This window comes from Amblyomma mixtum, chromosome 9 (assembly GCF_055824585.1).
Source record: "Amblyomma mixtum isolate Tamu chromosome 9, ASM5582458v1, whole genome shotgun sequence".
Taxonomy (NCBI): Eukaryota; Metazoa; Arthropoda; class Arachnida; order Ixodida; family Ixodidae; genus Amblyomma; species Amblyomma mixtum.
In genome coordinates, this window is record NC_143020.1 from 88,594,969 (window position 1) to 88,622,142 (window position 27,174).

General features: G+C 44.6%; 1 protein-coding gene across 2 annotated transcripts in view; it reads right to left on the bottom strand.

Moving 5' to 3' along the window:
* LOC149330050 (5'-3' exonuclease PLD3-like) overlaps window positions 1–19,722 on the bottom strand; it is a 115,953-nt gene extending 96,231 nt beyond the window's left edge. Inside the window, exon 1 of one of the 2 annotated variants that reach the window (XM_089560768.1) lies at window positions 19,426–19,722. In XM_089560768.1, coding sequence (XP_089416894.1) covers window positions 19,426–19,458 — 33 coding nt within the window. In that variant the 5' untranslated portion in view covers window positions 19,459–19,722. Of the gene's footprint in view, window positions 1–19,069; window positions 19,109–19,425 lie in introns of those variants that run through there. The other variant, XM_089560770.1, reaches the window with a different exon arrangement.
* Between the last annotated feature and the right edge of the window lie 7,452 nt (window positions 19,723–27,174).

Consider the following 27,174-nt stretch of genomic DNA (forward strand, 5'->3'; position numbering starts at 1 on the left):
GGAGATGTAGCGATCATAGAATGGTAAGGTCATGAATTAGGCTAGTCTTGAAGGGGGTACGAAGGACCTCTTGGACCTGCTAGCGTGTCATCGCAGGGGGTGACATATCAAAAGAGGTTCAACCACGCCTTAATAGGATTAACCGCTAGGTCATCAGAATCGGTCGCGCCACTGGCTGGAGGGTCACCTTTGAGCGGCAGCTGCCACTTCTTTCTTGAGTTGTACACTACTATAGTATGAAGCAAGTTTGGCAGCCGGCCAGCGGCAAGATGAAAAGTGGAGGAACTCAGGATCTCTCTCCCTAATCTATATTCCGCGTTAGCCGAGGAAGACGGCCTTAGTATTCAAGCCATGAATGTCAATATCTAAAATATCAATACGGAATGCGCAGTAGAAATGCGTGGTACAATAGGTAGGCAACATGCTGACAAACTCTCTAAATGACAAAATATATGATAAAGAAACGACAGGGCATGACTAGCGTCAGCCCTATACATAGAACAGGCAAAAGTGTTAAAGGGAATCAATGAGTGCAGTGTAACCGACATGAGTAAGTATAAATGAAGAGAATCGGGTATGCTATAAAAAACGCAAGTAGCCTCAAAGCTGCGGAGAGGAAACAAGGCTAAGGCAAAAACCAGATATAGGCACTAAGAATCAAGGTGGTCAATGCTATTACCAATCTGGACGAATAGGTAAAGTAGCCAAGGAATTCCGCGTAGATCTGTGGTTTAGTCGAAATCATCAGGAGGATAATGCCAGAGGCAGCAGTCTGGAGGAACAAGGCCTCCCGTCCGTAATGAAAGAGATAGCAAAGAGTGCATGAGCAGCAATGCAAAGGGGGAAAGCAACTGGTGAGGATGGGGTAGCAGCAGATAGGTTGAAGGACGGTGGGGAGATAGGGCTCGAAAAACTGTCCACCATAGGGCCTATATGCTAACGATTTAAACTGTCCCCCACCTGCCGCCTAGCAGGTGTCAAGAACCACCTGCAAAAACCTGTCACAGTTGGCAGGTGGCAAGATGGAGAGAGAGTGAAATATCTTCCCCTCCACTTGTAGGAGCGAGCAGGGAGAGGCCAGAAGATGGCTGCCATGGGAAGAACACAAAAAATTGCTGTAAAGTTGACAACGTATAATGATGAGCGCTAATGAATAAGAAAAAATGAAAATGACTAAGCATGAATCCGCAAAAATAGATATGACTACGAATCACTCAGCAAAGCAAAGAGCACAGCAAAGTTGCTCAGCAGTTTTCTCAGCATAGCGGAGTAAGGACATACATGGGAGGAATGTAGGAAAATATGAAGAGAAATAAGAAGTAGAGCAGAAGCAATTAAAAATAAGAAAACCTAATACTCCCTCATCGCATAATGATAGGTGCCTGCCAGATTTTTTTACTCGTAAGTTTCCGTGCCATGTCGACCATTTTTGGACAAAAATTTTGAATATTGGAATATTGTAAGCTACTTTTATGGAAATATTGAAGGTAATGGCCCATTCTTCTGATGCGTGGAAAAATCTTTCTTTTAAGGTTTTTTCATCGTTCCCTTCGAGCACTTAAGACTCCCATAGAAAACAAATGAAACTTTTTGACGATACCAACACCTTTATTATAAAAAAAATGCAAGCCTGCCGTCGAAAGAACCGCGGATATATAGATTGTTATAGTGAAATCTTACAATATATAAAAAAATAGTGTTCAGAAACTCTTTCTTGGTGAAAAACGCTCATGTCTTGAACTGTTGCATATTGTATAGTCCTTCAACCAATGCGTTTGCTCATTTCTGTTGCTGGCGCTCCACTCCATCTTTCTAGACTACTCAAAAGCTAGTGCAAAATAAACTGGACGCCGCTGATTTTCAGCGCTCGCATCAACGTTCAACAAACAATGGCTGCGAGCCTGCACAAATATTTATAGATAGCTGACGTGAAGACTACAGCGACTGCTGGCAAAGAAACGTTCGTCTTCAGTGTGACTTTAATCTTCGACATGTTTAAAAGAGGAGTAGAAAACAAACTGCGTACAGTAGATTTTTCACACTGTTCAGAAGCAGCGGCTCTTGGCTGTCCTCCTAACCTAGTGCCCTAGTGTCCTAGAAACCCGGTGCTCCTTCGATTCCCTGAAGGCAAACTTAACGACGCGTGAACTGGAATGCGGATGTGGCTCTCAGAACTGGAGAACATAAATGACACTAGCACAGCACTGCTGAGTGTCAGATGTCAAGGGTTAACTCGCTTTGAAAAGGCTTACGTAGGACGGACACATAGTTGATGCCACAGTAAAGAATAAGCTCTGATAGGTATCGGTAAAGGTGCTTATCAATGCTTGGATTATGTGGGTACTATCGGGGACAAAAGTGGTATACTCCACGCGGCGAGAGCCGGAGCAACGGAAAACTGCGGCATTTTGACAAGCTAAAGCACGAAACATTGAAACGAGCCAAGCGACATGCCTGCTGATAATAAAGGTCACGCATTGGCTGTCTCGATCCCAGATGCCGCCTGTAGATGGCGCTGCAACGCAGTTTTCCGTTGCTCCGGCTCCGGCCACTTGGAGCATACCACTTTTGTCCCCGATAGTACTGGCATGGATAAAATATCTGTAACTGCATTTTGAAGCTACATAAGCAAAACGCGTTTCCGGTATGACCACCTTGCTTAATCGAATTTAGTGTCTACAAAAAAGGACTGTGCCATTGTAGTTGTAATCAGTTTACTTAAAAAAAGAACTGTTACCGCGTGAACCACGTAGTCCTGTCAGAGGTGCCGGCACGAATCTAAATTATTGCCACCTAGATTTTCTAGTTGTGACGACAACTAGTAGGCCTTATAGAAGGGCTAGCCAACAGGGCCTTAAAGACCATCTGTTCCTTAGACGTTATTAAAAGAAGGAAAGTTTTGTTTGCAGTATCTGCTTCATTTCTTGCAGCGAAAGGACACTCTATGGCTTAAAAGCATTTCTGGGGCGAAGATCTTTGCGAAAGAATGCTGACACTATTAGCACTGTTGACCACATGACAAATGTCGTGCGTCCCGAACTTGTATGCGTAACGATCAATTACTTAACCTGTGTTCGGCGAACAACTTTTCTACTCTGGAGACTTGTCCACTCACTGTTCATCTCTCTCTTATTATCGTTGTCATTATTGTCTTGTACGTAAAAAAATCGCAACTCTTAGATTCTGATCAGCCGCGAACGACATACTTTGATAACTATAGGTAACTAAGGGATCGAGGCATGGAAAACAAAGAAAGAGGAAAGGCATGGCGGAGGGTTTAATGAATTACAATATGCCCGAAGCATAAGGTGATAGCTCACCTTTCTGAATTCAGTGCAGTCGTTCACAGCTTTGCTTTTTGACGCCTTTGACAGCACGTACAACAACTGAGCTGAGTTCTAGGGGCTCAGTTTTATTAGACCAAACTTCCGAAAATAGTGCGGACTGCGTTACTCGAAGAGTCATTTTTTGGCTTCTGTCTAGCTTCGCAAAGCTTACACAGGCGCTAGCGTCTTTCTTTTGCTATACAAGCTAGTGTCCGGTGGGAGAGGCCGCACACAGGCTACCCGAAACAACCGCAGAAAATAAGGCACAATTCACAGCATTCTTGAAGTTCGCAGGATACAATGTTCATGGACTCCAGGGAGCAACTTCCGGCATTCTTTCCTTTTCTCTGCGCAGAATCAGGTATCTTTAGCGCATGGTCTGCTTTCCATTTCCTGAAGGACATTCCTTGAGACCGTCAGCACAACAGAGAACGAGAGAATGGGCAGACCCAAACGGCGAGACCTGGCAATTGTCTTCACTTTCGCGATGAGGGCGCAGAGAGCGTGAACTCAGGTTTTAAGGTTTTGAGCAGCTCCCACTCTTTTCTGCCTCTCACGGAGGAATAAAAGACGCAAAGATGGCTGCATCGTACACATGCGAATTCCTCTAAAGTTCTGACGAGTCTAAAATTGTCTTCGTTGAGGTCAACGACACGTCTGTTTATCCGCATGAGTGTCCAGTGCATATTTAAATCAAACGACCATCTCAATTGGGCATCCTATAACAACTGCCACTGCCTTTGCTAAGTAGAACGCACTGTCTCTGAACGAATACGCTCTAAATCTAAGCAAGTGTTTGTATACTATTTCAGACAATAACTCCTGTAACATATACTCTCTTTTATTAGAGCGTGGTCACAGAACTCAGCTTTCTTTAAGCACATTCACCTGGGTGAGTATGTTCATAAAGGAATAAAATTGTGCAAAGGAATTAAAGAAGAAAACGAAAGAGAGGTGGGGACAGGACAGAGCACAAACTTCCAACTAGTTCTTCTTTAATTGCAGCTATCTTATTTATACCATGAAATGCAGGTCTTTATTTTATATGGCCGGCATCTACCTCCTCATTTTCATACCTCCAGCAGCGTAATGCCGCGCAAACAACATTTTAGGAAAAGTAAATGATGATGAGTGAACCTGCTCCTAGCTCCACCTAGTGACGCAATCACATGATCACGTGATGATGGTTGGGACTACGAAGATGACGTTACGACAAAGGTGGTAGCGACGTTGCTTTTCACCGAAGAGGCTGCCTTTAAAGTTACCAATTTAAAGCACATAGTGCCCCGTTCAATTGACAAAGATTACTAGAACCTCAAATCATGCTGCTTAACACGTGCACCATGAACGACATTCGCAGCGGTCTGTCATCATACGGTTTGGATACAGGGAAAGGGTAAAGTCTGCTTTACAAAGTAGTAATGCCATAGAGCTATAAATGACAATTTAGATGGTCTGGTTTGGTTAGACAGTGTCACAGGGCGTGTACCCTTTGAAGGGTCCTAAAGTACTGCAGAGGGAAACGCAGTCTTACGCATTGGTATTTCAATGCCAGTGATATTGTATCTGCTATCCGTGACATTGTGGCTAATGCAACGACAATGTACCCTCTAGTGGCGCTTGTAAGGAGTCGTGGCTCAGTCTCGGTGGCTTATCTTGTCATCGCCTGTGTGTCGCTGTTAATTGCAGTCCTGGTCAAATTTTACCCATATACTAATTGTACAGGAACATAATTGCATTCCTTGGACCGGAATGCGAAATGGTATTTTAGTGACTTTATTGAATAACTTGAGCTTTACCGTTTTCTGATGGTTTACTGTAAGTTCCGGGCTCTTCCTGTTATAGCCTCTTGATGGCGGTCATTTATCTCAGAGTTATTTTTAGCGGTCTGTTTACATGAAGAAGGATTTGTTTTGAAATAGTTGGTTCACGACGCAAGAGAACTACAGCCTACTAATGAAGGCCCCACAATGTGAAGCCACACAATGTTAATATGAAGCTTCCCGCAGGGTCAACAACCTCAGTGATTGTGTGGTAACCGAAAATTGTTTCCTTTACCTGTTAGTGATTAGGAATGTTAGCTATAGGCCAGTCATAGCAGGTACTCTCGAGAATGTGCCCGGACTGGCTTTGGAACCCTCTGACATACCCAGACCTCACCAATGAGGCTCTTGCTGTAGGTTTAAGGGCACATCCAGATTCTCAAAAATCACTAGAGGGGAAAAAATTCGCCACTGTCCGCGCAAGTTTCTCAAAGAGCACTTAATCCACTGCTAGAATACCGGGAAATGTTATAATTCGCATTTTGCTTGCCTAGTGTTGACCCGAAAATGTGGATTCTGCTGCGAAATAATCGCTGCGCTGGTAGGCTTTTACCTGTGGGCTGGTTAAATACTTTTATTAGTGCGTATTTTGTGTTACTTATTAATTTAACGTGTGTGAATATTTAGTGTTAGCCTCAACTTTTGAGCAGATGTGGCATGATACGACTGACTGTTACGACTGGCATGATACGACTGTTACGATTGAACCCATTTTTTTCTGACAAACACTATAGCCAAGCAAAGCATGAAGTTCCAACTTGCCAGCATTTCTACGCTTTCTCATGGTCTATAAACGACCACAGCGCCTCTGTTCCCTCTGTAGGTAATTTTGAGAAGCTTTGTTTCAGTTTGGGCGGCTCGGGAGTGGGCTGATGAGTGGGCACTCTTTAACATGTTCACTGCGTCGTGGGTCGCCGGTGAGTCACATCACTTACTTATGAAGTCGGACACTGAACAGCAGCTCAGACCATAAAGCTGTACGACAGATTTTATAGTGAGGTTGTCCTTCTTAGGCCTGACAATAAAATCTGTCCCATAGCTTCATCATGTGATCCAGTATTCGTGGCCGCAGAACATGAATAAATGACATGAGCCATCGGCGGCTCACGATGCAGTGACCGTATTAATACGCGACTTTTATGGTCAAGTGACCAAAACCTTCCACACGCTCACAATGAGGGCTCTTCGCAACCAAAGGTAGGCGGAAAGTGTCGGCAGTTTTTTTTTTTCGGTCAAGAATCTGCTGAACGTTGCGCCCCATATCTGGCGAAGCCTAAATTTAGCGCGCAAAATAGAATTAGCACTTTCTGTTTCCAGCCGTGAGCCGTCCGGGCAGAACGTATGGCCGCAACGATAGAATAAGCAAACTTGCGGCGCCAAGCGTGAAGGTAAACAAACTCCAAAGCCCCAAGGTCATCTCTAGCCAGAATGCTCGGCGCGGCAAAAATTATGTTCCCGTGGAAACTTACAAGGTGCATGCAATGCCGGAAGGGACAATTTTTTTGTTTATCTTTGTGGTGGGAGTGTGTTTCTGTTGCCCACGTGCCAAGGAATGCGACGGAAGTAGGCTTTCTGCGACGCTGAGCATTAGGAAGTTGGGCTAACAACGCATAAGGTAAACATGCGACTTCGGATGGGCTGTCACGTAGCTCCAGACCTCGCTGTTGAGGTTAGTTAGAAATGTTAGTGCTATCGAATGATTAGGTATCAGTCACAGAAGCTGTCCTTTTGTGCCTCTCTCCCCTCCTACCCTCCCTCTGTTGTAAAATACCAGCATTTGTGGCTCACTAGAGCCGGTGGGGTAGTGCCTGACACAGCATGTATGTACAGCCGTTGTGAAAAGTTTACATCCCAGGGGGTTTCCCTTTACGCCATGTAGTGCGGTTGCTGCAGCATTCATGTAAGTTCTACTCGTTGGAGGGAGCAGCAACAAAAGTTTTCTTGTCTTCAAGTGATTTTGATCAATAAGGATGCATTGCAATCCGCATGATGTGTCTCAAAAGCAAACCCACTCGGCTCTAAACGTTTGACAAAGGGCACGAATTCTGCTCTTGTCGGCCACTAATACGTAAAACTACGCTGTTTCCTTTACCTCCAGTTTTTTAAATGTGTATTGCTGAACTCACTTCGATTTGCTCCCTGGAAAGCAAAACTGGGGAAAGGCAATATTTTGTATGTATTAGGCTGTCAAAAGGAACATAAGATAAAATTTGCGGACATGAATGCAGAGATTATATGTACGTAGCGCTGTCAGCACGAATTCTGTACGCATACGCATACATATGCACCGAATATTCTACGCATGCATATTCATTCGCGAAGCGCACCTGCGGGGACGCTACCACATAAAATCTTCGGCCAAATCAACCTGCTCATGACAGTTTTTATCCCTTGCAACTTCATGGGCGTCTGTTTTCTGAAAAAAAAAAGAAATGAATTGAATCGAACGGAGCAAAAAGATAAAGCTATCTGTGTGACTCCTTCACGGTGGGAAAGCATGAAAAATCTTGATTTTTTTAGCGACATGTGTTAAAGGGTGCATTTTCTCAGTTTGGGGACGTTGTGGCACGGAAAAAACAAATTCCGAGTCTGCTTGTTGATTTATAAGAATATACTTTCGAGGATGCACACCATGTCTTTGTTTAGTACAACTGGGGCCATCCAAAGTGTGGCTTGAAGTGAGTGCAATCGTAGAGGAGGAGAATGGCGGCACAGCTTTTCCTCTCGCTGCTTCCCCAATGAAAAAGTGAACAATTCAAAATGTGTCGGAGTTCGTTCTTATTCTCTTTTCCAAGGCACCCATCTTCCGAAAAAGCTTCTGCTTGCCGGCGAAGCAGGGAATCTTACTCTGTGAACAGCCGCCTTTACTGCCAAGGATAGTAAGCACGCAAAGAACGACGCCTCCGAGCAGAACAAAGCTTCGCTCAAGAGTCGAGGAGAACTTGTTTCCGCCCAACGACAGGCAGACAGAGGGAGCCGTCCGCATGACAAGAGTAATCCACGCCCCGTTGAGCATCGCTCCCGGGTAGCAACTTCTCGGAATTCACGCGCTTAATGCTCGAATGAAAAAACAGGTCTGCTCGCCCACTCATACGCTTTGTTTTACTCCCAGTCTTGCAGATAAGGCATTGCCGTCAGTAACAGCTTGCACGAAAAAGAGATGCCCAGAGTTCAGTGTTTTCACGTATGGCGATATCAAAGAAAAGCCAAAGGTCTCTAGAGTTGCGAGTGGACCTGAAGACTTGAGTGAGCGCCGCTTCTTCGCACGCTATGTAAGCCCACACAACTAGCCACTGGCTCGTCTGGTTAGAACTCAAACGTTATGCAAATACGCCGTTTCCACTTTTGAAAACTACGGCATACATTACGACATGTGAAGTTGTTCACTGCACTTTTCTATCGTTTTATTCGTGGTCAAATTAAAGACTGAAGGCTGACCTTTAGAATTAGCTTCACCTCTTCTTATCTGCATAAGGACAAACTTCAAAGTAAAGCTTTTTTTAAATCGCCTGCCTCTGTCTTCCACGCTTCACCTTTTCTGAAATTCTTTCAAGTTATATGCAACCCCCAAAATTTACGTAGAAAATAAAGATTCATGAAAGGCGCGATTTAAGCCCTAGAACGTCGACACGTGGATATTGAAGAAGGCAATGTCCTCGAAGTGCCGGACAACCTGCTCTTTTCTTAGCTGAATAATAGGCTCTAAGCCTTTTTTACTCTGGAGCTCTTCAATGTGCATGCAAATTGCTTGGAATTTTCTCGTCTAAATCAAATCACATGAGTTTATTCAAACACAGCAAGATTCTTCGAGGCGCGAGAAAAAAGCCCTAGAGAGCCTGTAAAGGTTCTACGCACTCTTGAAGGCGAGCTGTTAAGAGGTTCGAGACTTGCAGCTCGTATTTTAAACCTAAGAAGTAGACTAATAAATAACTTGCAATCGTAATAGAAAGAGAATATATCTTCGTCACATAACGAAAGCACCATGAAAAATCTGAAGAATCCAAACGCAATCCATTGTGCGGGAAAACAAATACAAGGAATACAGCAATTATGCGAGGACACGAGGTGTAAGCAATAAGTAATAGCGACAACGACTTCACAGAAGTACCAGAAAGTGAATAACAAATGAAGGAGACGACGCTTTTTATTTTGAGTTGTTGCCTTTAAGTCTTAAACACTCACTCTCTAGGCACCCTGGCGGTGAGTGTCTGTAAGGAGACGTGACGCACCGATAGCTTCGCGAGAAAGGGCATCAGGGACATTGGTGGCATCTTATTGGACGCCGAGAATACGCTGTAAGACATGACGTAGTTGCAAAGCATCGTCATCGAGTTGCTGCAATGCCCCTCGTCAGGTCAGGACTACGTCCATTCAATGTCGAACGATATTTGTTGGTGCCGTCTTTGCCGAAAAGAGCCAAACAACGCGATATGTTTCTTAGTCGTGTAGCGGATCACTTATGTAACCTTGTAAGCTGGAAAGCTCTCTAAAAAAAGGAGAACTTCTGTCTATACCTTTCTAAACGTTTTGGTCTTTACGGGAGCCAGACTACTGCACTTTTGGCCAAGACGTTACATTTGAGGACAACTTCACTCTGTTGCACGAAGTGCTGGGTGCAACTTCCTTGTCGAGACGTTCACGGAGTGTCCCGGAAGGGAAGCTTCATATGACTGGCAGCGGCGTTAAGAGTCAAACCCCGACAGAAGATGAGTACCTAAAATGCGCACTTCAGCGTGTCATAGTCAATGCTCGATCAATTTATGGCGCACATCAGCAAAGTAGCGTAAGCTGAGGTACCTTGAAAAGCTGACAAGATCAACGTTAGTGGCGGGTAAGAGAAGCATTGGTCGTAGTCGTAGAGCTACAAGTGCCTAAGTGTAAGCAAACTTTCAGAGCCGGGAACATTCCGTTGTGTTTCTCCTGTCCGGAAATTTCGTGTTTAGTCTCTTACACTGCGCTCTGCCATGTGGTAGAAGCTACCATGACCTTCACCATTACCCTCACCAATAAAGAACCAACGATATGGCCCGCCAGGCGGATTTCACCACCACTTCGCGGACCTGTCTTCTGTCGCAGTGGAAAATATAAACTAGGGTGGCGGCGTTGTGGTTAATGGCGGCTGATTACGGTGGGCAACTGACTCGTTAATTACCTCACCGATAGGTATGATGCCTTCCTGACTAAACTTGTCAGTTGGCGAACTCGGCATATTTATTGGAGGAGAAAGGTGAGTAAATAAAGAATAAATATTAGTTTGACGGGCAGCCGTAACGACGTTTTCATGTATTTCATTTGACTGATCGTAAGAACAATGTGTGCAGCCACCAAAGGAACTTAAGTATAGGGAGTAATGATGAAACAAAAGAGTAAGTCCGAGTATAAATAAAGTATCTTCTTTGCATCTGTGGTTGGTTGGTAATGCACTACTCTACGAGAGACCAATGAACCTAAGCGGCCTCGCAGACTGATAGACGGTCTGAGACGTCCGCACTATCTGGACACGTGGGGTTATTGTGTAGTTCTGATTCCTACCGCAGCTGTGCACACACACACACGTGTCCGCCTGCAGCCGCTAACGCCATATATACATGCCCACCCCATCTAGCGAGCGTCCAGGCGAGGATCGAGGAAAACGATGAGGCCGGGGACGGAACTGGGACGACGGGCCGCCTAGCAGTAAACGAATTACGGCTCGCGCTGTCTCCCCGCGAAACGACCACAGCGCCCTGGGGAACCCTTCAGACCACGTATAGACACTCCCCCCTCTCCCTTTCTCTCCTCGCGCGCACACACAGACACTCACATGCAGGCGTTTGTGTATGCAGCCGGCCACAACTATCGCTCTTCCCTCTGGTTCCGTCCAGGCCATCGCGAGGACACGGAAAGGCTTGAGTGTCTGCATGTCCGGCGAATGCATCGTATGAGGAAGACGAGCGCATATGGGAGTATGGTGTCGGCCGTCTCCCTTTCTCTATCCGGAAGTGTCGCTTACTCAGTCATGCCAGTCGCCTGTTGCTTTACTTCGCGTTTATTTGTCGTGTTGGTGTTTCGGACTCTAGGGATTGAGAACAAACTTTACTCCTGTATCCCCATGAGGTCTGATGCGGCCGCATTGTGTCCTTTTTTTCCCTCTTAGCTGTGCTGGATATCAAGCGGGGCAGCTGGAGATTCTAGGAGCAATGGAGGAAGCTGTAGAAAGAACACTTTCTCCTGGACTCTCTTTTTATCTACCCCATGAAAAGAGGGAAGTCTGCTAACAGTTCCGTTTAGTACTAATAAAATGGAAAGTTTCATGTATCGCTACTACTATGAGTATGGTGTTCAGAGTACTTTTCCGAGCTTATTTATAACTGATTTCTTTTCTTTTGACCCCCTTCTCTCCTAGAAGACGCAGAATAAAACCTTCGATATTTACTCGAGTAAAGAAAATACTTTACTGAAGCTAATTAGGTGAAATTAAACATAGCAGAAGACATTGTTTCTAAATTTGGGCAGAAAAGTGCAATAAATGACTTCCTTCGCAGTTTACAAGTCATCTTTATGAATTCCTTAAACCATCAGGCACAGTAAAGCGTTTAAACTAAATATTTCTATTGGCACGAGCTGTCTGTACCTTGAAAGAGGTGTTGCCCATCGAAGCGCTTTAAAAATATTAGAGGTGAGGTCGCAGACTGATGCCTAATGAGAGCCTGAAAGTACTAGACCATGAAAGTTACCTTCATTTGGCATTTTGAGCCCGAAAAGAAAACAAATGCAGACAGCAGTCAGGGAGTAGATATGCAAGCCTGTATGCCGGTAGAAAGCTACGTCAGCTACCTTAACAAGCTCTTAAAGCAATTCCTGCTTAAATTACAAACCAATGCAAAGTTAAACATGGTAGAAATTACCATCTGGAGGGTCACACGCAATTGAGGCTTCGAATGAAGCGGCATGCCCTAACATATCCTAACATATCCGTCCTAACATATCCGGTGAAGGAAAGTTTCGACATCCCTTGCTACGGTGCAGATGCTTCCCTAGCAACAATGCCGGCACTAAACCCCTCACATCATCATTGTTCGTTTCAGCGCGTAGTCGTTTAGAAACAATCTCCAGCGAATTACAACTTGCTCCAGCTTGTGTGAAAACTGTGAATCTGTGCAGCCAGTAATTACATCCGCACGTTTTTTTTTTTTTTTTGCTAAAGCAAGGCCGCTGTGGCTGAAGTGATAGCTTGTCTGCAAACGTCTTCCCTGACGCTATCCGTGCTTTACGGGCCTTAGTGTGTGTGGGTGTGTGTGAAAGAGAGAGAGAGAGAGAAAGATAGCTTTTTCTTTGAGAAAACGGGCATGCATGAAGTGCTTTAGAGAAACTGTTAGATATTTTCAAAGCGCACGCAACATTGGAGTTCGTAGCGGTTTCTTATTCTATGCTGTTTGCAATGTCTTATTTTGTGTCACGTCTTCTTTTGTTAATATATTATGCCACGCTTTGAGTAGTACAGGCAGAAGCAATAAGAGAGGGAATAGGAGAGCACGTGGCAATTGAATTTCGCAAAATGCTGCAGCGGACAGACGACAAGAATAGTAACACCAGGGCATGCGCGGAAAGAACAGCTGGCCATGCTTGGTATGCTTGCCTTTGCTGCCGGTTCTCGCCGCCTCTCAGCGAGAGCGGTTTACGAAATGCGGTGGCCACAGCTTAATTTTCTTACACCTTGTCCACCGTTCCGGCCGACTTTATCTCGTCCTGTCAATTGCTTCGCTCTTCGAGATGCCCAAGATTCAGCGACACGCGTCAACGTTGCCATTATGAAGCTTACATGGCTGAATTTGTGCGGCTGTGTTTCTTCTTGAATTGGTTTTGTTTTGTTTTTATGGGGTTGAACGTCCCAAAGCGACTAAGGCTATGAGAGACGCCGTAGTGGAGGGCTCCGGAAATTTCGACCACCAGGGGTTCTTTAACGTGCACTGACATCGCACAGTACACGGGCCTCTAGAATTCTCCTCCAAAGAAATTCTAGCCGCCGCGGCCGGGATCGAACCCGCGTCTTTCGGGTCAGCAGCCGAGCACCATAACCACTAAGCCACCGCGGCGGCTTTCTTTCTTCTTGAATAGTTAATATGTCTAGCCGCAGTATTCTTTTTTCTTTAAGGGGCGGAGGTTGGCAGTAATTTCCAACATCAGCCAAACGGTGCCCTTTAGCCTGGTCCACGTCTTGCCAGAAAGCTGTTTTAGCGGTTTCTCTACGCCGGTAAGATTTTGTGCCCTTACTTTATCCATCTTCAATGACCGTACCAAATAACTAAACAATATCTATGAATAACGCCGCGAGAGCCCCACGTGCGCAGTCTTGCCAACTAAATAAAAGTACTGCATCGGTTCATCCAAACTCATTACAGTGCGGATAATGCCGTTCGGGACATGAGTTATTCACCTCTAGTTTCTAAGCCTGCTTCACTATAATGCACGATAATGCGCAGCACTTCAGCGCCGCCAGTCGGACCGAAAATATGCGGCACGTGTGCAGTTTCTGTGCCTCTTACGCTAACCTAGCGTCGCTAAACGCGATTGCATGTGTTTAACGGTACGTAGGTCATTACGAAAGTATGCCTCGACGCCTCTTCAGCAATGGCATTTTCCTGCTGAGAGTACGAGGTTCTGCGATCTATACCTGACTGTAGTAGCCTGCGTTCCGATAAACCTAAAAAGCGAAAAAAAAAGTTCTGCAACTGTCTGCAGAACATTTTTTTGCCGTCACTTCCGAATGACAGCTGGCTTTCGTCATTCGTGCTTAAGTGCCACCTTCGTGCAAGGAACGTGCTCAAATTGGAAGTTCTGCCATAGGTAAATGGAATAGATTTTATTGATTCAGTTGCGCAAACTACCGAGGTGTTTGAAGTTCGTATAGGGTTCGGGGGGTGGGTTAATATATTGGCGCGCAGTTGTGGCACTGAAAGCCTCAAACTTATAAGGAGAGTACATCTATAAGATTATACGTGGTCGCACCTCAGGGCAACTTAAGGCTGGAACCGCACTTTATTTATCTATTCATTGTCTCCTAAGAGCCAAATATGAGTGGGCTATACACGAGGATGAACAGAATACAATGAATGTTGTTACAAACCAAATCGAACTTTCTTTTTATTGTATAATGTTTGTTGCTGCATCGCGAAAACGCTGTCGTCAATGGCTGCGATATTAGGAAAAGGCGCTTCCACTCGATGCATGACCGATGAAGGCAGGGGTGAAAAAAAGGCTGTGATATTGAATTTTACGATGTCAGCTTTGCAGCTATGATCGATGCGAGGGAAATTGCAGTGTACCAGGGATATGAAATCACCGTACAGAGTACACGGTACTATATTTTTGAAACAAGGTTAATCGGTTGACGTGGCGGCGAGATTTCAAAAGACGAATGAAAAGGATTGCTGTAAGTGTTGTAGCATTTGCGGCATTGGTATAATTTGAAAGGATTAAGCTAGCGGAGTAATTTTTCATGAGTTATAGAGATGCTGCAAAGTACTGGTGTGCAGGGCACCATATTCGTGTTGCTTACATGAGTCTCGGGCGTAAAGGTATATTACAAAGTAGAAGTTTCAGCGAAGAAATATTTGCGGAGAAGTTTCGATGTAAATACCTCAGCATGCTGTGTACATTGCTATGTTTTCAGTAAGGACAAACAGCGTTTGATTCATGTGAGAGGAACGCCAAGATACCTACACAAATAAATAAAAGCGAGAGAAATTTCGTTCATGTAATATTAGGGGGAAGTGATAGCATAACAGGAAACAGGCATATCTTTAATTTACTCCTGGCGTTACTTGTGCATAGACTCAGCGTCAATGTGAAAGCGATCGCTCTCGTCCCGGCCGACTAAAACCAAGAAATGTTTTGTGAAATGATAATTCCTGATTCCCAGAAAAAAAAGTAACTGCGAAGGATGCAGGGACGAAGGAGACAGCTGTTCTTACATATTTTGTATGTTCTGTTTGCAAATATGAATTGAGTTTGAACACTCCTTAAGAGTACGTTCGTTTGCCCTGAAGTGATAGCCTTTATATTTATTGCCACTGTACTGTCGGTGAAAAGAATAGTGCCCATTGAATTTAAGGAGCCAGTCGGACCGACGGGCTCGAGGCTAAGGCAAACTATGTGACTGTGTGTTTAAGCAAACACTGCCTCCAAGTCACAAGTCAGGGAAGCTATACATTCCTTTGTAGCCAAGTCAGCGAGGCCATCTCAAGAGAGCTTGCAACGCTAACTAAACCGTGAGTGCAACTGGACCGTGCGGATTGCGCTAATAACCTGAAGAGAACGTCAAATGGTGTTCTTATGACATTCTTGACCACCAGAATGTAGGAACACACTGTGAACGCAATGGAGTGCCCATTGCATACCTCCCCGTAGCCTAGGGTGTCGCGGTCAGCATTTCGTATACATTGTGGTTGCGGTGTGCTATTGGCAAAATGGGTAATACTTCACTTACAGACATCAGACATAAGTAAAGCCGCTTATATATGCATGCATTCATTAAGAAATGCATATCTCCCACTGAATGTAAATAGCATTGGCGCGTATACTGCGCCTTGACAGTGCCCATTATTTGCTTCTACCAATCCGGCATTGATTAGTGCACGAAGCGCGAAGAGTGACAGCGCACACTTGCCCCGAACTCCCGACAGTGAGCTGGGGAATGTCCCCCTCATACATCATAACCATTTCAAAGTCAATATTTGTGGATTCCAGGGGTCTTAGTTATTTTTCACCCTTACAGCGGAGCGTCCTACGTCTCAGATAGTGCGATGTAGGATATCGTATAATACTTTTTGAAGGAGCGTGCGGTACTTTGCAAAGGAAGTAGTACTCAGCGAGACCTTATTCTGGCCTGAACGAAACTGGTAGAGCTTGTAATAGATCGCCTAGAGCCCGCGTTTTGCAAATGGGAGAGAGATTTAACAGGTTTTGATTTAGAGCGAATTTACTGGTACAACATGACAGCTCTACCACGGATAGCTTGAGGAGTAATACTTAAGAGAAAAAACTCGGAAAACGAAGAGGTCCCAAGTTCATGACGAGAGAGAAAATACTTGGCTCTTCGTAAACGCGAAGTATTTTTAATTCTAGAGCACAATTCGTGAGCATTATTTGGCTCATTGTGCGAAAACCTCGCCGTCATCAGGAACCCTTGGCCGAAACGGCAGGCGGCAGCCCATTTAATCGCGAGAGGCTGCTCGGGAAGAGCAACCTGGGTCGCAACCCCAACCAAGCAATTCAAGTCTCACCGATAGCAACACCTGCCGCAGCACCTGCCTTGTGCCACTGCTCACCTGCCCACCTGCCAACCGGGTGGCTTACTTGCCACTGTTGGCCTGAGAAAGTGGACACCTGCCAAGGTGCAATGGCACAAGACAGCTGCTATGGCAGGTGTTGCAATGTCCTCCTTTCACTTTTTCATGAAAGGACACTACACCAAAAACCACATTAGCCTGGAAGAGTACCAAAACACATCATGCTAGCGCACATATCCGCATTTGGCCTAATTACCCAAACCGACTGACATTTCTTCTTTATTTATGCATACTATTTTCCGCAACGAGTTTTTTTTTCTTTCACTATTGATATGTGGCTGTTTACAGCGAGCGTTTCATGCAGCCGCGGTGTATCTAGACTTTCTTGAGCCAACGAGAAATATTCACACGGTAGAACAGCGCTTGTCTTGACCCTGCTTATTCTTGCGCGTGTTCCCGCTACAGAATAACCAGCAAATGCGCGGCGCTGGCGCCCGCCGACCTTTCTTAGTTCACTGGGGACAAGGGACACAAAAGGCCGTGGCTTTCAGTTTTTTCTTCTGACCCCATTGCAAGAGCACGTTCCGTCGAGCCTCGAAAACAGCCCAAGCGTGCATAATTTACAGTTCCCTCGGAGCGAATACCGTGCAAGCAGCGTCACGTGTCAGGCCTGGTCTTTTTTTTTTTGCCCGACGAGCAAGCAGCATCGTCATCCACCTAACGCCATGAAAGAATCATGAACTCCTTTTCTCCGGCTATTTGACGGAGACAAACATCACCGTAATCTCTTTCGTCGGACGTTTCGGATAAAAAAAAAGAAGAGCGGGCAACACACCAGCGATGCAGGCGGCGGATCTGCCTGCGAGGCGGTGATGCATTGTAGCTAAATCCCGAGGAAAGGCCATGGGTGAAGCGTCAGGATGAGCGCATAAAAATGAGCTCCGCGTCTGAGCCTTCCTTTCCTCTAGCTACGAGCAACGACAGCTGCTTCGTACGTTGTAGTACAGTTTGAAAACGAGACAGAATATAAATAAATAAAAGGGAATCCCGACAGCTTTCTAACAAAGGAAGCGTGTGGGTGACAGTTTACAAAGGCTTGGATGGTTTTAAAACTGCAGTAAAAATAGGACCCGTCCGCACTACCTAGGAGCAGTAACCTCTAGCGAGAGCGCATATTTTTGGCACCATCCGTTGCAACGTTGTCGTAAAAAGTTCATGTTGACAGAAAAAAAAGGTGACGTACAAGTGACGCATAACCTAACCAGAAATGTTGAGATGCTGCGGTGGAATATTTTGTGGTTAATTCTGCAACTACACTTTCACGAGATAGCTTTTTTTTGTGTAGCGACACTGCATCATAGGCACGGTCTTCCTCTTGTCAATGTACGCGCGAAGAAATCCGGTGTAATAGAAAAATGAATCACGTCGATGATTTCTTCACTGAACAATTGCTAGGCTCGGCGGACACAAAATAACGAGATAACGGTCGTGGTTAAGTGACTAAACAGCGGAAATTTGTCACTGACATTTAATTATTTCGTTATGCTGTTTGTTGCAATCGCAGTCTTGAAAAATGTGCTTATACGGGGCTAATGCAATTTACCGAACTTGCCATAATGGAAGGCATTTTCAGATATTCATGCATCAATTCTCTGTTTTTTTCACAGCCTGCGCTGAGTTTTGAAAAAAAAATGAATGAATATATTCCCAAAAATATACAATTTCATGAAGGATATAAGGAAAAAAGTTGCAAAACAGGAACTTGACTAGTCCGTAAACCTTCTCGTGGCAGTAGCAGCAGAAGCATATGACATAAGCATGTATTCTGTAGCAGAAAATATGAGTTGAGGAAAAGAAGGGAATGGATTTATTAATATCCGTAAAGCCATTCTACCTCGGCAAGTTCTGTAAATTAGATTCTTGTTGAATAAAGGCATTCATTTAGAACGGCATTTTAACATGCAACTTAAAGTGATTGATTAAAAGACTTCCGCTTATTAGTCGCATAACCGTGACCGCAATCTCGTTACATTTTGCTCGCAGAGCTTAACACACACACACTCAGTGAAGTCAACTTCCATATGACCACCAGCATCTTTTTTTTAAAGGTGGAAAAGATTAGAGTCTCCCTGTATTTGATGTGACGACAGGAGCAGTCTTGTAAGCTTGAATACTATGTAACATCTGTTTTGGCACTCGGTGCGAAATTCTGTCCAGTTAACAGGAAGGAAAGCTCTCGCGCTTTTGTGGACGTGAACCGGAAAAAAAGGTGGTGCCATTCACAGTGCACTGCGGCACAGTGTAGTTTAAACCTATCAACGTTGTGCAATGTAGGAAAAACATTGTTACGCGAAACAAAATTAGGCAGCAATTGATGTCGGACTTATAGAGTATATGCGACTTTAAAAACAAAGCTTGCAATAATTTTATTCAGGAACACTAATGAATTATTGATGATTGATTTCAAACAGAAATGGACCGAGCGGCAAACGCCTTCGACAAATTGCGGAATCGACTTCATGCTTGCCCTTAGAAATCGCGCGCCGACAAAAGAAGATAATCGTTATTTCAGGTTTTCCCGCAATGCATTCTTGAGTATAAAAAAAGAAAGCAAAAGGGACCGACTGCAAATACTACAGACATCGCTGACCTTTGGTTGAACGGCGAGTACCATGTTCCGGTCAGGAATCCCGTGACAACCGCACCTCCGAGCAAACTCAATTTGTCACTCGTAATCGATTTCTAACCTTCTAAAGTCATGGTGAATTCATGGAGAACACTCGCCGTCCACGAAACCATCACTGGCGAAACGGAGACAGCGATACTAAATTCCGACCGGCATCCCAGAACAACCGAAGTGAGTGATCCTGTCGACTGCGCCACTCATCCGGTACAAACGACAAGCGCGTCTATCAAGAAACATTGACAACACGCCCAAGGCCGACAACACGTGATAGACTGCGTCGCACGGAAGAAAGAAACAAAAAGAAGCAAAGGCTTACTTACCTCACGGTATATGGAGGATATGCGAATGCCCATGATCCAATTAGAGTCGTCTCGAAACAACTGCGGGGGAAGGTAATCCCCGGCGACGGTTCGATCCAAGGGCACGCTTCAGCCTTAGCCGAAACAAATGCGTCCCGTACGGTCAGGCATTGGGAAAACGCGGAAGGAAAAGAGAAAGTCACGTGGTTGTTCCGAGGGGAAGCTGAACGATGCCGGTAAGAAGCTGCAGATAACGCGGTTCGGGGAAGCTGATCGTGTCCGCAACTCAAAAAGCACGCCGCACTGTGTGACGGATGGACGCAGCTCGGAGAACGCACGGAGCAACTCAAAAAGCACGCCGCACTGTGTGACGGATGGACGCAGCTCGGAGAACGCACGGAGCGACGAGGGTTGTGCGTGCAGCCGCGAAGAAAGAACCGCCGACACTCCACTAGGCGCGCGAAACTTTGCGCGCCAGACAGAATGGATGAGGTGGGAAGAGAAGGGAGAGAGAGTTGGAGGGTGTGGATGAGGAGCGCGGTTGAGCGACTGAGGAGAAGAGAGGATTGTTGAGTGTGCGAAGAAAGAGAGGGACGAAAGAATGTTGTTTCCGGAGCGCCAATTCTGCGATGAGAGGGGTAAATCTAGCACTCACGGCGCCATCTGCGGACTTAAGCTGGAACTGTTGAGAACCGAAGGCTAGGCTAAGGTTGGCTGAGCAGCTAAGTGAAGTAAAGATGGCGCTAAAACGACTTTTCAAAGGAGAGAGAAGGAAAATAAATACTAGGTAAACAACTTGTCTCAGAAACAAGAAAAAAACCCTCATACTTCTTCTTCGGTAAAACAGTTAAAAAAAAAAGGAGTTAAAACGCTTTGCTTTCACAATACGCAGAACTCTTCGAGGAAGACTGTGAAGCCACTCAAAGAAGGCGGGTGGGTCTTCACTGAATTTGAAAACAAGTTCGGTTTAAGCTGAACTGAAGAAGCTCGGGCACTTTCGCTCATGAAACGTTGGAGTGATTCGTGATCGATAATGAATGTGTAGATTAGCGTAGATGTTTGAGAGAGAGAAATGACACGTTATCGTTCTAATATGGGGAGACCTAGAGCGAAGAGAGAGGAGTGAGTGAGATGGAAGAAATGAAATAGAAGGCTTGCAAAGTGGATGGATACCGCTACTTAGAATGATTATGTCAATGAGCATGGCATGTTATGGTGCCGGTGCCTTTAGATGGGAACTGAAAATTGCAAACTGGATAGTGAATACAGAGAAACTTGGTTTTTCAAAGGAACAAGAGATGGCGCGTCGTATTACGCCTTCAGGAAAGAGAAAACGTAGTTGTAAAGAAATGGAAAGAAATCAGATTCTAATAAGTGCAACGTCAGCTTAAATCGGCGTTGAGAAAGGCTGTATTGAGGAAAAAGAGCTCAAATCACTCTTCTTTCAGAAAATGGCTTGTACTTCGAAAAAGAAGAGGAAAATTGAAGTATACTTGAAAAGCGTAGCGCATACCGCCAACTAATCTGCGGCTAAAGAAACAGAAAAAAGAAAATGAGGCGGCAAATAAAAAGCCGAGTGCTGTGAGCTGTCAATTAGTGTTATTCAGATATTTCTGTACGGAAAGAAATCTCGAGAAGAAATCTTTGGAAAGCTGGATCGCTTTACTGGCTATAAAGCTTGAAGTAGTTTTCTTTTGTCATTTTCACATTTGATGCACGCTTTGATCCAGCTGTCAAGCCCTCAGATCTGCCATGCCATTTTAACTGAATGTGTGTCGGCAATTCGATCGAGGTTTTTGCTTTTGTTTTGTCGGAAGATATTGGAACTTCTCCCCGTGCTAAAATTAACGAATCTACAGAAATGAAGTGGAAGTCAAGACAAACTAATCTCACATATGGAAGATTTCAAACAGGAACCATTATTTGCAGATAAAAAAGATACTTGATTTAAGGAAAGTAATGACTTAACTCAAAACTCATTGCGATAACCCAATTCCTCTGCAAACAGAAATTAACGGCTTCAAATGTGACACCGCATAAACTAACCACCTCATTTGCAGCTTAGAAACCCGCCTTGAAGTTTCAGAAATCCGGTCGCGATGAAACAGCTTAATTTTTACAGTATACTGAGCGCAGACTCTTATGAAAGTTGTGTTCAATCGGAAAAGCTGATTATCGATCACAGTATTAGCGTTTTAATAAAAACTGAAGAGAGAAAGAAAATAGAACACGCACATTGTCTATGCCCGTATTCTGACAGAACAGGTTGCCTAATAATCTTACCAGTACATGAAACGAAGAAGCTTATCTTGTCTAATAAATGCAAGTGGAATGATAACGATATCAGCATCTTTGAATATTTTTTCCGGCCAATGATTACTGTTAGGAAATTTTTTGTTGCGTTCGCGAGAGAGATATCAGTACCTTCTTCCCCCTCCCCCCTTTTCAATATCTTTTTCATTGGCCCCAAGCGTTATTACCACTGCACAGAGTTAGAAACAGTCAAATAAATCGCATAGCTACCATCTCGTCATAGCAAAATAAGAACAGTGCCGGCGTTCCGCCCCGGAATAACTGTTCTCTCTCGGTAATCAATACTAACACTCGCAGCTAGCTTCCACAACTCGATTTCGTATCCAACCTAATGTCATCATCTGGAGTAGCCCCCACTCATCCTAACAGAAACCTGTTTGACTAAAGATGTTAGCGACTACAAAATGCTTGTAGTCTTCCCTGGTTTCGACATTTACTGCAATGACTGTAACGAAACACAAGGGGAATGGGAGGGGTCTAATAGCTACTAGTCAACAGCTGTCATCTACTAGAATTATTTTTGTTTCATACATCGAAATAATTTTTCCAAACCGCACTCTGTGGAGTCTGCTTTATCTCTCCAAGTAACGATCCTGATTCCTCTCCAAATTAAGTCAGATATTACGTAAATTTGCTACAACACACCCTAATGCGCATGTTCTCCTGTTCGTAGATTGTAACTCTCCAAGCGTTGACTTTTGTAGACAAACCGCTACTAACACTGAAGCAAGTAATTTCATGGATTCCCCCATCTAACAAATAATATGCGAGATACAACTTTCTCTGCTGACGGTATTGTTTCCCGTATTGAAAATATTAAACTCACACCATCAGCCGACGTCTTCTAATTTACTCACAAGTATTGAAGGATATGAAGCGTATTAATGCGAAAACACTATTCCGATGGATGTACCCAAAGTAAGATCTTGGGATGTCTGTGGGTTTGCGCAAATCTTGCGCTGTTTTGGGATATGTGCCAAGTGAAATCAATAGATAAAAATTAATTGAATATATATCTGCTACTGGGATTCGAACCTGCGGCGGCGCGTACAGAACAGCTTCGCTGGCCATTGCGTGAGAGCACTGGGCTTCTGCTGCAGTTTTTATTCTTTATTGCATTGAAGTAAACACAAACTGGCAGGAATCAAGTCCGACTTACCCAGGCCGCATCACGCAAGCCGTCATACACAACCACACCAGCATCCAGCTCTCACTTTGCCGGCACATCAAAATCCTGGGAGACACACGCTTGCATGGAGGAAAGGAAGTCAGGCAGGAGGACGATCCTGCACAGCATATACCCCCCACCCCATAGCAGACTGCTTTCTGAGGAGAGACTTCGATGAACGTTGCGGCTAAGCGTGGCTCTCTCATGCGGCTTTTCCACAGGCTCAACAGTCCTATGAGAACTAAAAGGTCACATGAAACCAGCTGAACACGCCTCACGTTAAACTGCAACACACTCCCGCGCTGTGCATTGTTGGGACTGGGAGTCCGAGCCATGAAACGGTCGAGGCGACGGTGAGTCAAATGAACTTTATGTACAGTATGTACAAGGGCTTTTACATGATACAAGGGCCAAGAGCACCACGGGCTAGCACAAAGAAGAAGGGCGGCCCCGGCGGCGAGCGTAGCTCCGGCGTGATGGCTCTTCTGCTGCCCGTCTGCTCCTCGGGTTCAGCGCGACTCCGTTTTTATAGCCGCTGGTAACGGTTACGGCAGCCAGCCGTTCAAATCCTCCAATCGCTGGCCACCGTTCAAATTAGACCAATGGTCGAGAGCCGGCGAGCGTCGGAGGAATTCGCACCGACGGAGAGGAGAAAAGGAGGAAGGGTCCGTGTCGGCGCCGCGGCGGCGGGATGAGTCACGCTGCATGTCGCGACTTGTCCGAGAAAGTCTGGGCCTGCTTTGAGCGTCGGCGAGCGCGCAGCGCTTGTTTAGACAGGCCCGCCAGCGAAATGTGGGCGCCGGCACGACAGCATTGTACGTCGTCTTCTTCACCAGCTACTAATACTACCAAACTAATATTAGCGCATTAAGCTATGTGGTGGTAGTGACAAAGATGTACGCGGCATGCTTTGGCGTGGACAACGTTGTATGTGCCAGAGACACGGCACCAGAGCAATACACGTTGACATTGACGATATTGCTTTAGATACGCGGCACTGGAGCGCAGGCGCCGGCGTACATTGGGCAAATTGGCATTGACGACGAAAAAGTTGAAGATGCGCATAACTGGCTTCCTGTGTCAGTGGACACCTAAATCACGCATTCAGATACGTGGCGGTGGTGTTCACCTGCAAAAAAACTGTTCTTCGGCATAATGTTTTGTGCTGCGATGCTAAGTCAAAATTTTTTTCAGCAAAATTTTGCCTCATATTTTCACAATGGTTGTTAAGGAGTGATTCGCCTAAGGCCTGGATGGTGGGAAAGATTCCTGTCTACAAATAAGATCAAAATATTTCCGCTTTACCTTTCTTGCAGTTCATTAAACAGCGTCCTGTGGAAAATCGTGGAAGACGTTATATACGCGCATCTTGGATACTTTTTGTTTACATCTTCTTGGGTACTATCACCTTTTTTCATCAGTCACAGAGTATGTTTCGGATAACATTTTCTTGTGAAACAGAGCTGGCACTTCTTCGTGGCCTGCACACAATCTTAACAGTAACCTCCAGATCGACATTGTTTTCTTAGAGTACGCTAGAGCATTTCATGAAGTATCTCCACGGCGCTAGGCACTAAAGCCTTCTCCCTTAATTTAATTTAACCCTCATTTTGTAAGATTGCTAGAACCGTTTCTTGGTAATCATGCGAAATTTGTGCTGATTAGCAGTCAGTCGTCAAATCTCCTACACGTAACCTTACGTGTTTCAAAAGGGCGAATCTTCGGTACTTTTTTTTTCTTCTTATATATTACTAATTTTCTCTTGAATGCATGTCCCTCGATCCGCTTGTCTGCTGACGACTGCGTCATTTATCGCACAGTCACCAAATTTCCGACCAAAACCTTCGTCAGTCTTACTTTAACAGTGAAACCCTAAGAAATGTAAGCGCATGTCAGTCTCCTGGATTCCTCGACCTTTTCTTTCTGGTTACAAAAAAATTTACCCTTGGAATCTGTGCAGTCACTTAGGTATCGAAGCCTCACTATATCACATAATCTGTCCCGGGGCGCACATTGCTAACATCATTTCATCGTGTAACAAAAAGCTAGTGGTGTTCCTCAAACGACATATACGCCTTCCGCCGAAACGCTTGAAGTTACTAGCATATAAATCACTCATCAGATCTGAGCTCGAACATGCATCACCGATCTGAGGACTTCATCAAGGTTTCTTGAAGTCCAATCTCCAAAGGCTTCAAAATCACGCTGCCGTGTTCATTGACTCCGCCTATTCATACGACGTCAGTGTGTCATCTTTTAAGACCGATATTAACTTCAAACTTCTTTCACATCGCCAACGCATTACCAGACTTTGTGTTTTTTAGGAGTTTTTCAATAGTTCTTTGTACCAAACATCGCACATTGAACGCCGCACCACATTTCTCAACGCACCGCTCATCTGCTGCAAGTTTTTTTCGCCCACGCTCGAACACGACTATATTTTTAGCCTCCTTTTCTTCCCGAGCACCATGTATTACCATGTATGTAACCCAGCCCCTTTCCCGAAGAGTGGTCTTTTAAGAGTATAAACTGCACTTAACCTTGTGAAGAACATCCCCACGGAGAATGGCCTAATTACGTTATCTGAAGTAAGACCTGTACAGCAATTTAAAAATATTGCTTTTCAGTGATTCGAAAATTAAGCCGAATATAGGTGCTGGTCTGCAAAAATATGCGACACGTGAGTAGATAAACATGGAAGCTTGCGCATGCAGCGACTATATTACATGCGTCCACTACCTCGGCGCCACTAAAATATTCTGCGGTCGTCAGCCCTTCCTTCTGCCCGCTCTTAGCAATGGTTCGCCTTTTTCCTTCTATGAAACACGACATAAAATTTGGGCTTCCTGCTTGCTACTACCTCCACCTATCGACGCGAATGCGAAGTATATTCGGCGTGCATTGGGCTTCAGCTGTAGATGCAAAGACAGGGGGCGCAGTGGTTTCAGAACTTGAGCGATAGTCTAGCTGGCGGAAAGATCAATATGCGGAAACAATGCTAAAGCTTTGAGCGCGATTCCAGAAGATAAATGTCCTTCAGGGAAAAAAGTGTTGCTTTCGTTCAAAACATTTTCAATGGCTAGGAACCTCAATCAGTTTTGTTGAAAAGGAGTTTGCCTTATTTGTTCTTATAGAGAATCGTTTCGTTATATATTTAAGTTGAAAATACGCAACTTTTTGCCATCTTTAGAGTAATTTGTTTTTTCCAATTGATATGAACGGAGCTGTGAGTGCAATACTTTAAAATTTTCCGCATTTCAGCATCAGTTGAAGATGTAACAGAAAAAGAAAATGTTGCTGATAATATAAACATCTAGAAGTCCTCGAATTGCACAGGGGTAGATAATTAGGCTTGTTGGTTAATGTTCATACTTAATTCAGCCTGAAGGACGGGACAAAGATGCGCTTTAGGTGTTTGCGTCTTTGTGTGCCGTCCATCGAGAATTTTTGGGCGTCAAGTCCTCAACATTTCCATAAATTTGTTGAGTTACTGAAAATGGCTTCTCTACTTTTTTACCTTTTATCCCATCGGTTACTCTCAATGGGCAAAATTCGAGACGTTATTTTTGGAAAGAGCGTCATTTTTTAGGAAAACGAGGAATTGCGGTTGCGTGTGCTGTGTTATCTGTTTTCTCTGTAAATAATCTTCAGAAAGAACGGAGAGTAGAGCACCCAATAGCTGCCTGGGTATCATATAAAAACTGTCGTTATCTCGACGAAAGGAATAAAATGAAAAGTAAAAAAGTATCGTAATTTTAGGTAGTGTGCGTGCAGACACATTTTTTATGCGCATGTTGCACACCTGGCCCTTGCAGGCGATGTACCGGGTACGCACAATTCAGTAAATTTTATTTTTCAGCCATAATTGAGCCCAGCAGATTAGACACCCTAGGCAAAGTGTATACCGGAATTTAAGCTATTAGATTATAAATTTCTCTCTGCTAAAAATGTCATTTCAGCTCTAGAGAACACCAGAGCTGAGAGATTCTAACTAATTTTGTCCACAAGTGTGTATTCACGGCTATTGTAAACCCAGAGAACAAGTATTGTTATTGTTCTTTAGTCTTTTGTATAACAGTTATTCATAGATGAAACTGGGCACAGAAATGAGTTTTGTTTATCCTGTAAACAAACTTTAGTGAAACTGGGAGACAAATGAGGTTTGCCAAACAGGAGCCTTGTTGATTATGTGTGAAATATTATCCAAAATGGAGGTGCGCAAACCATATAAGTAAAACTAGAAGGAAAAGCCCTGCTCTCCACCCTTTCTGACACTGCGTGCTGCGCCT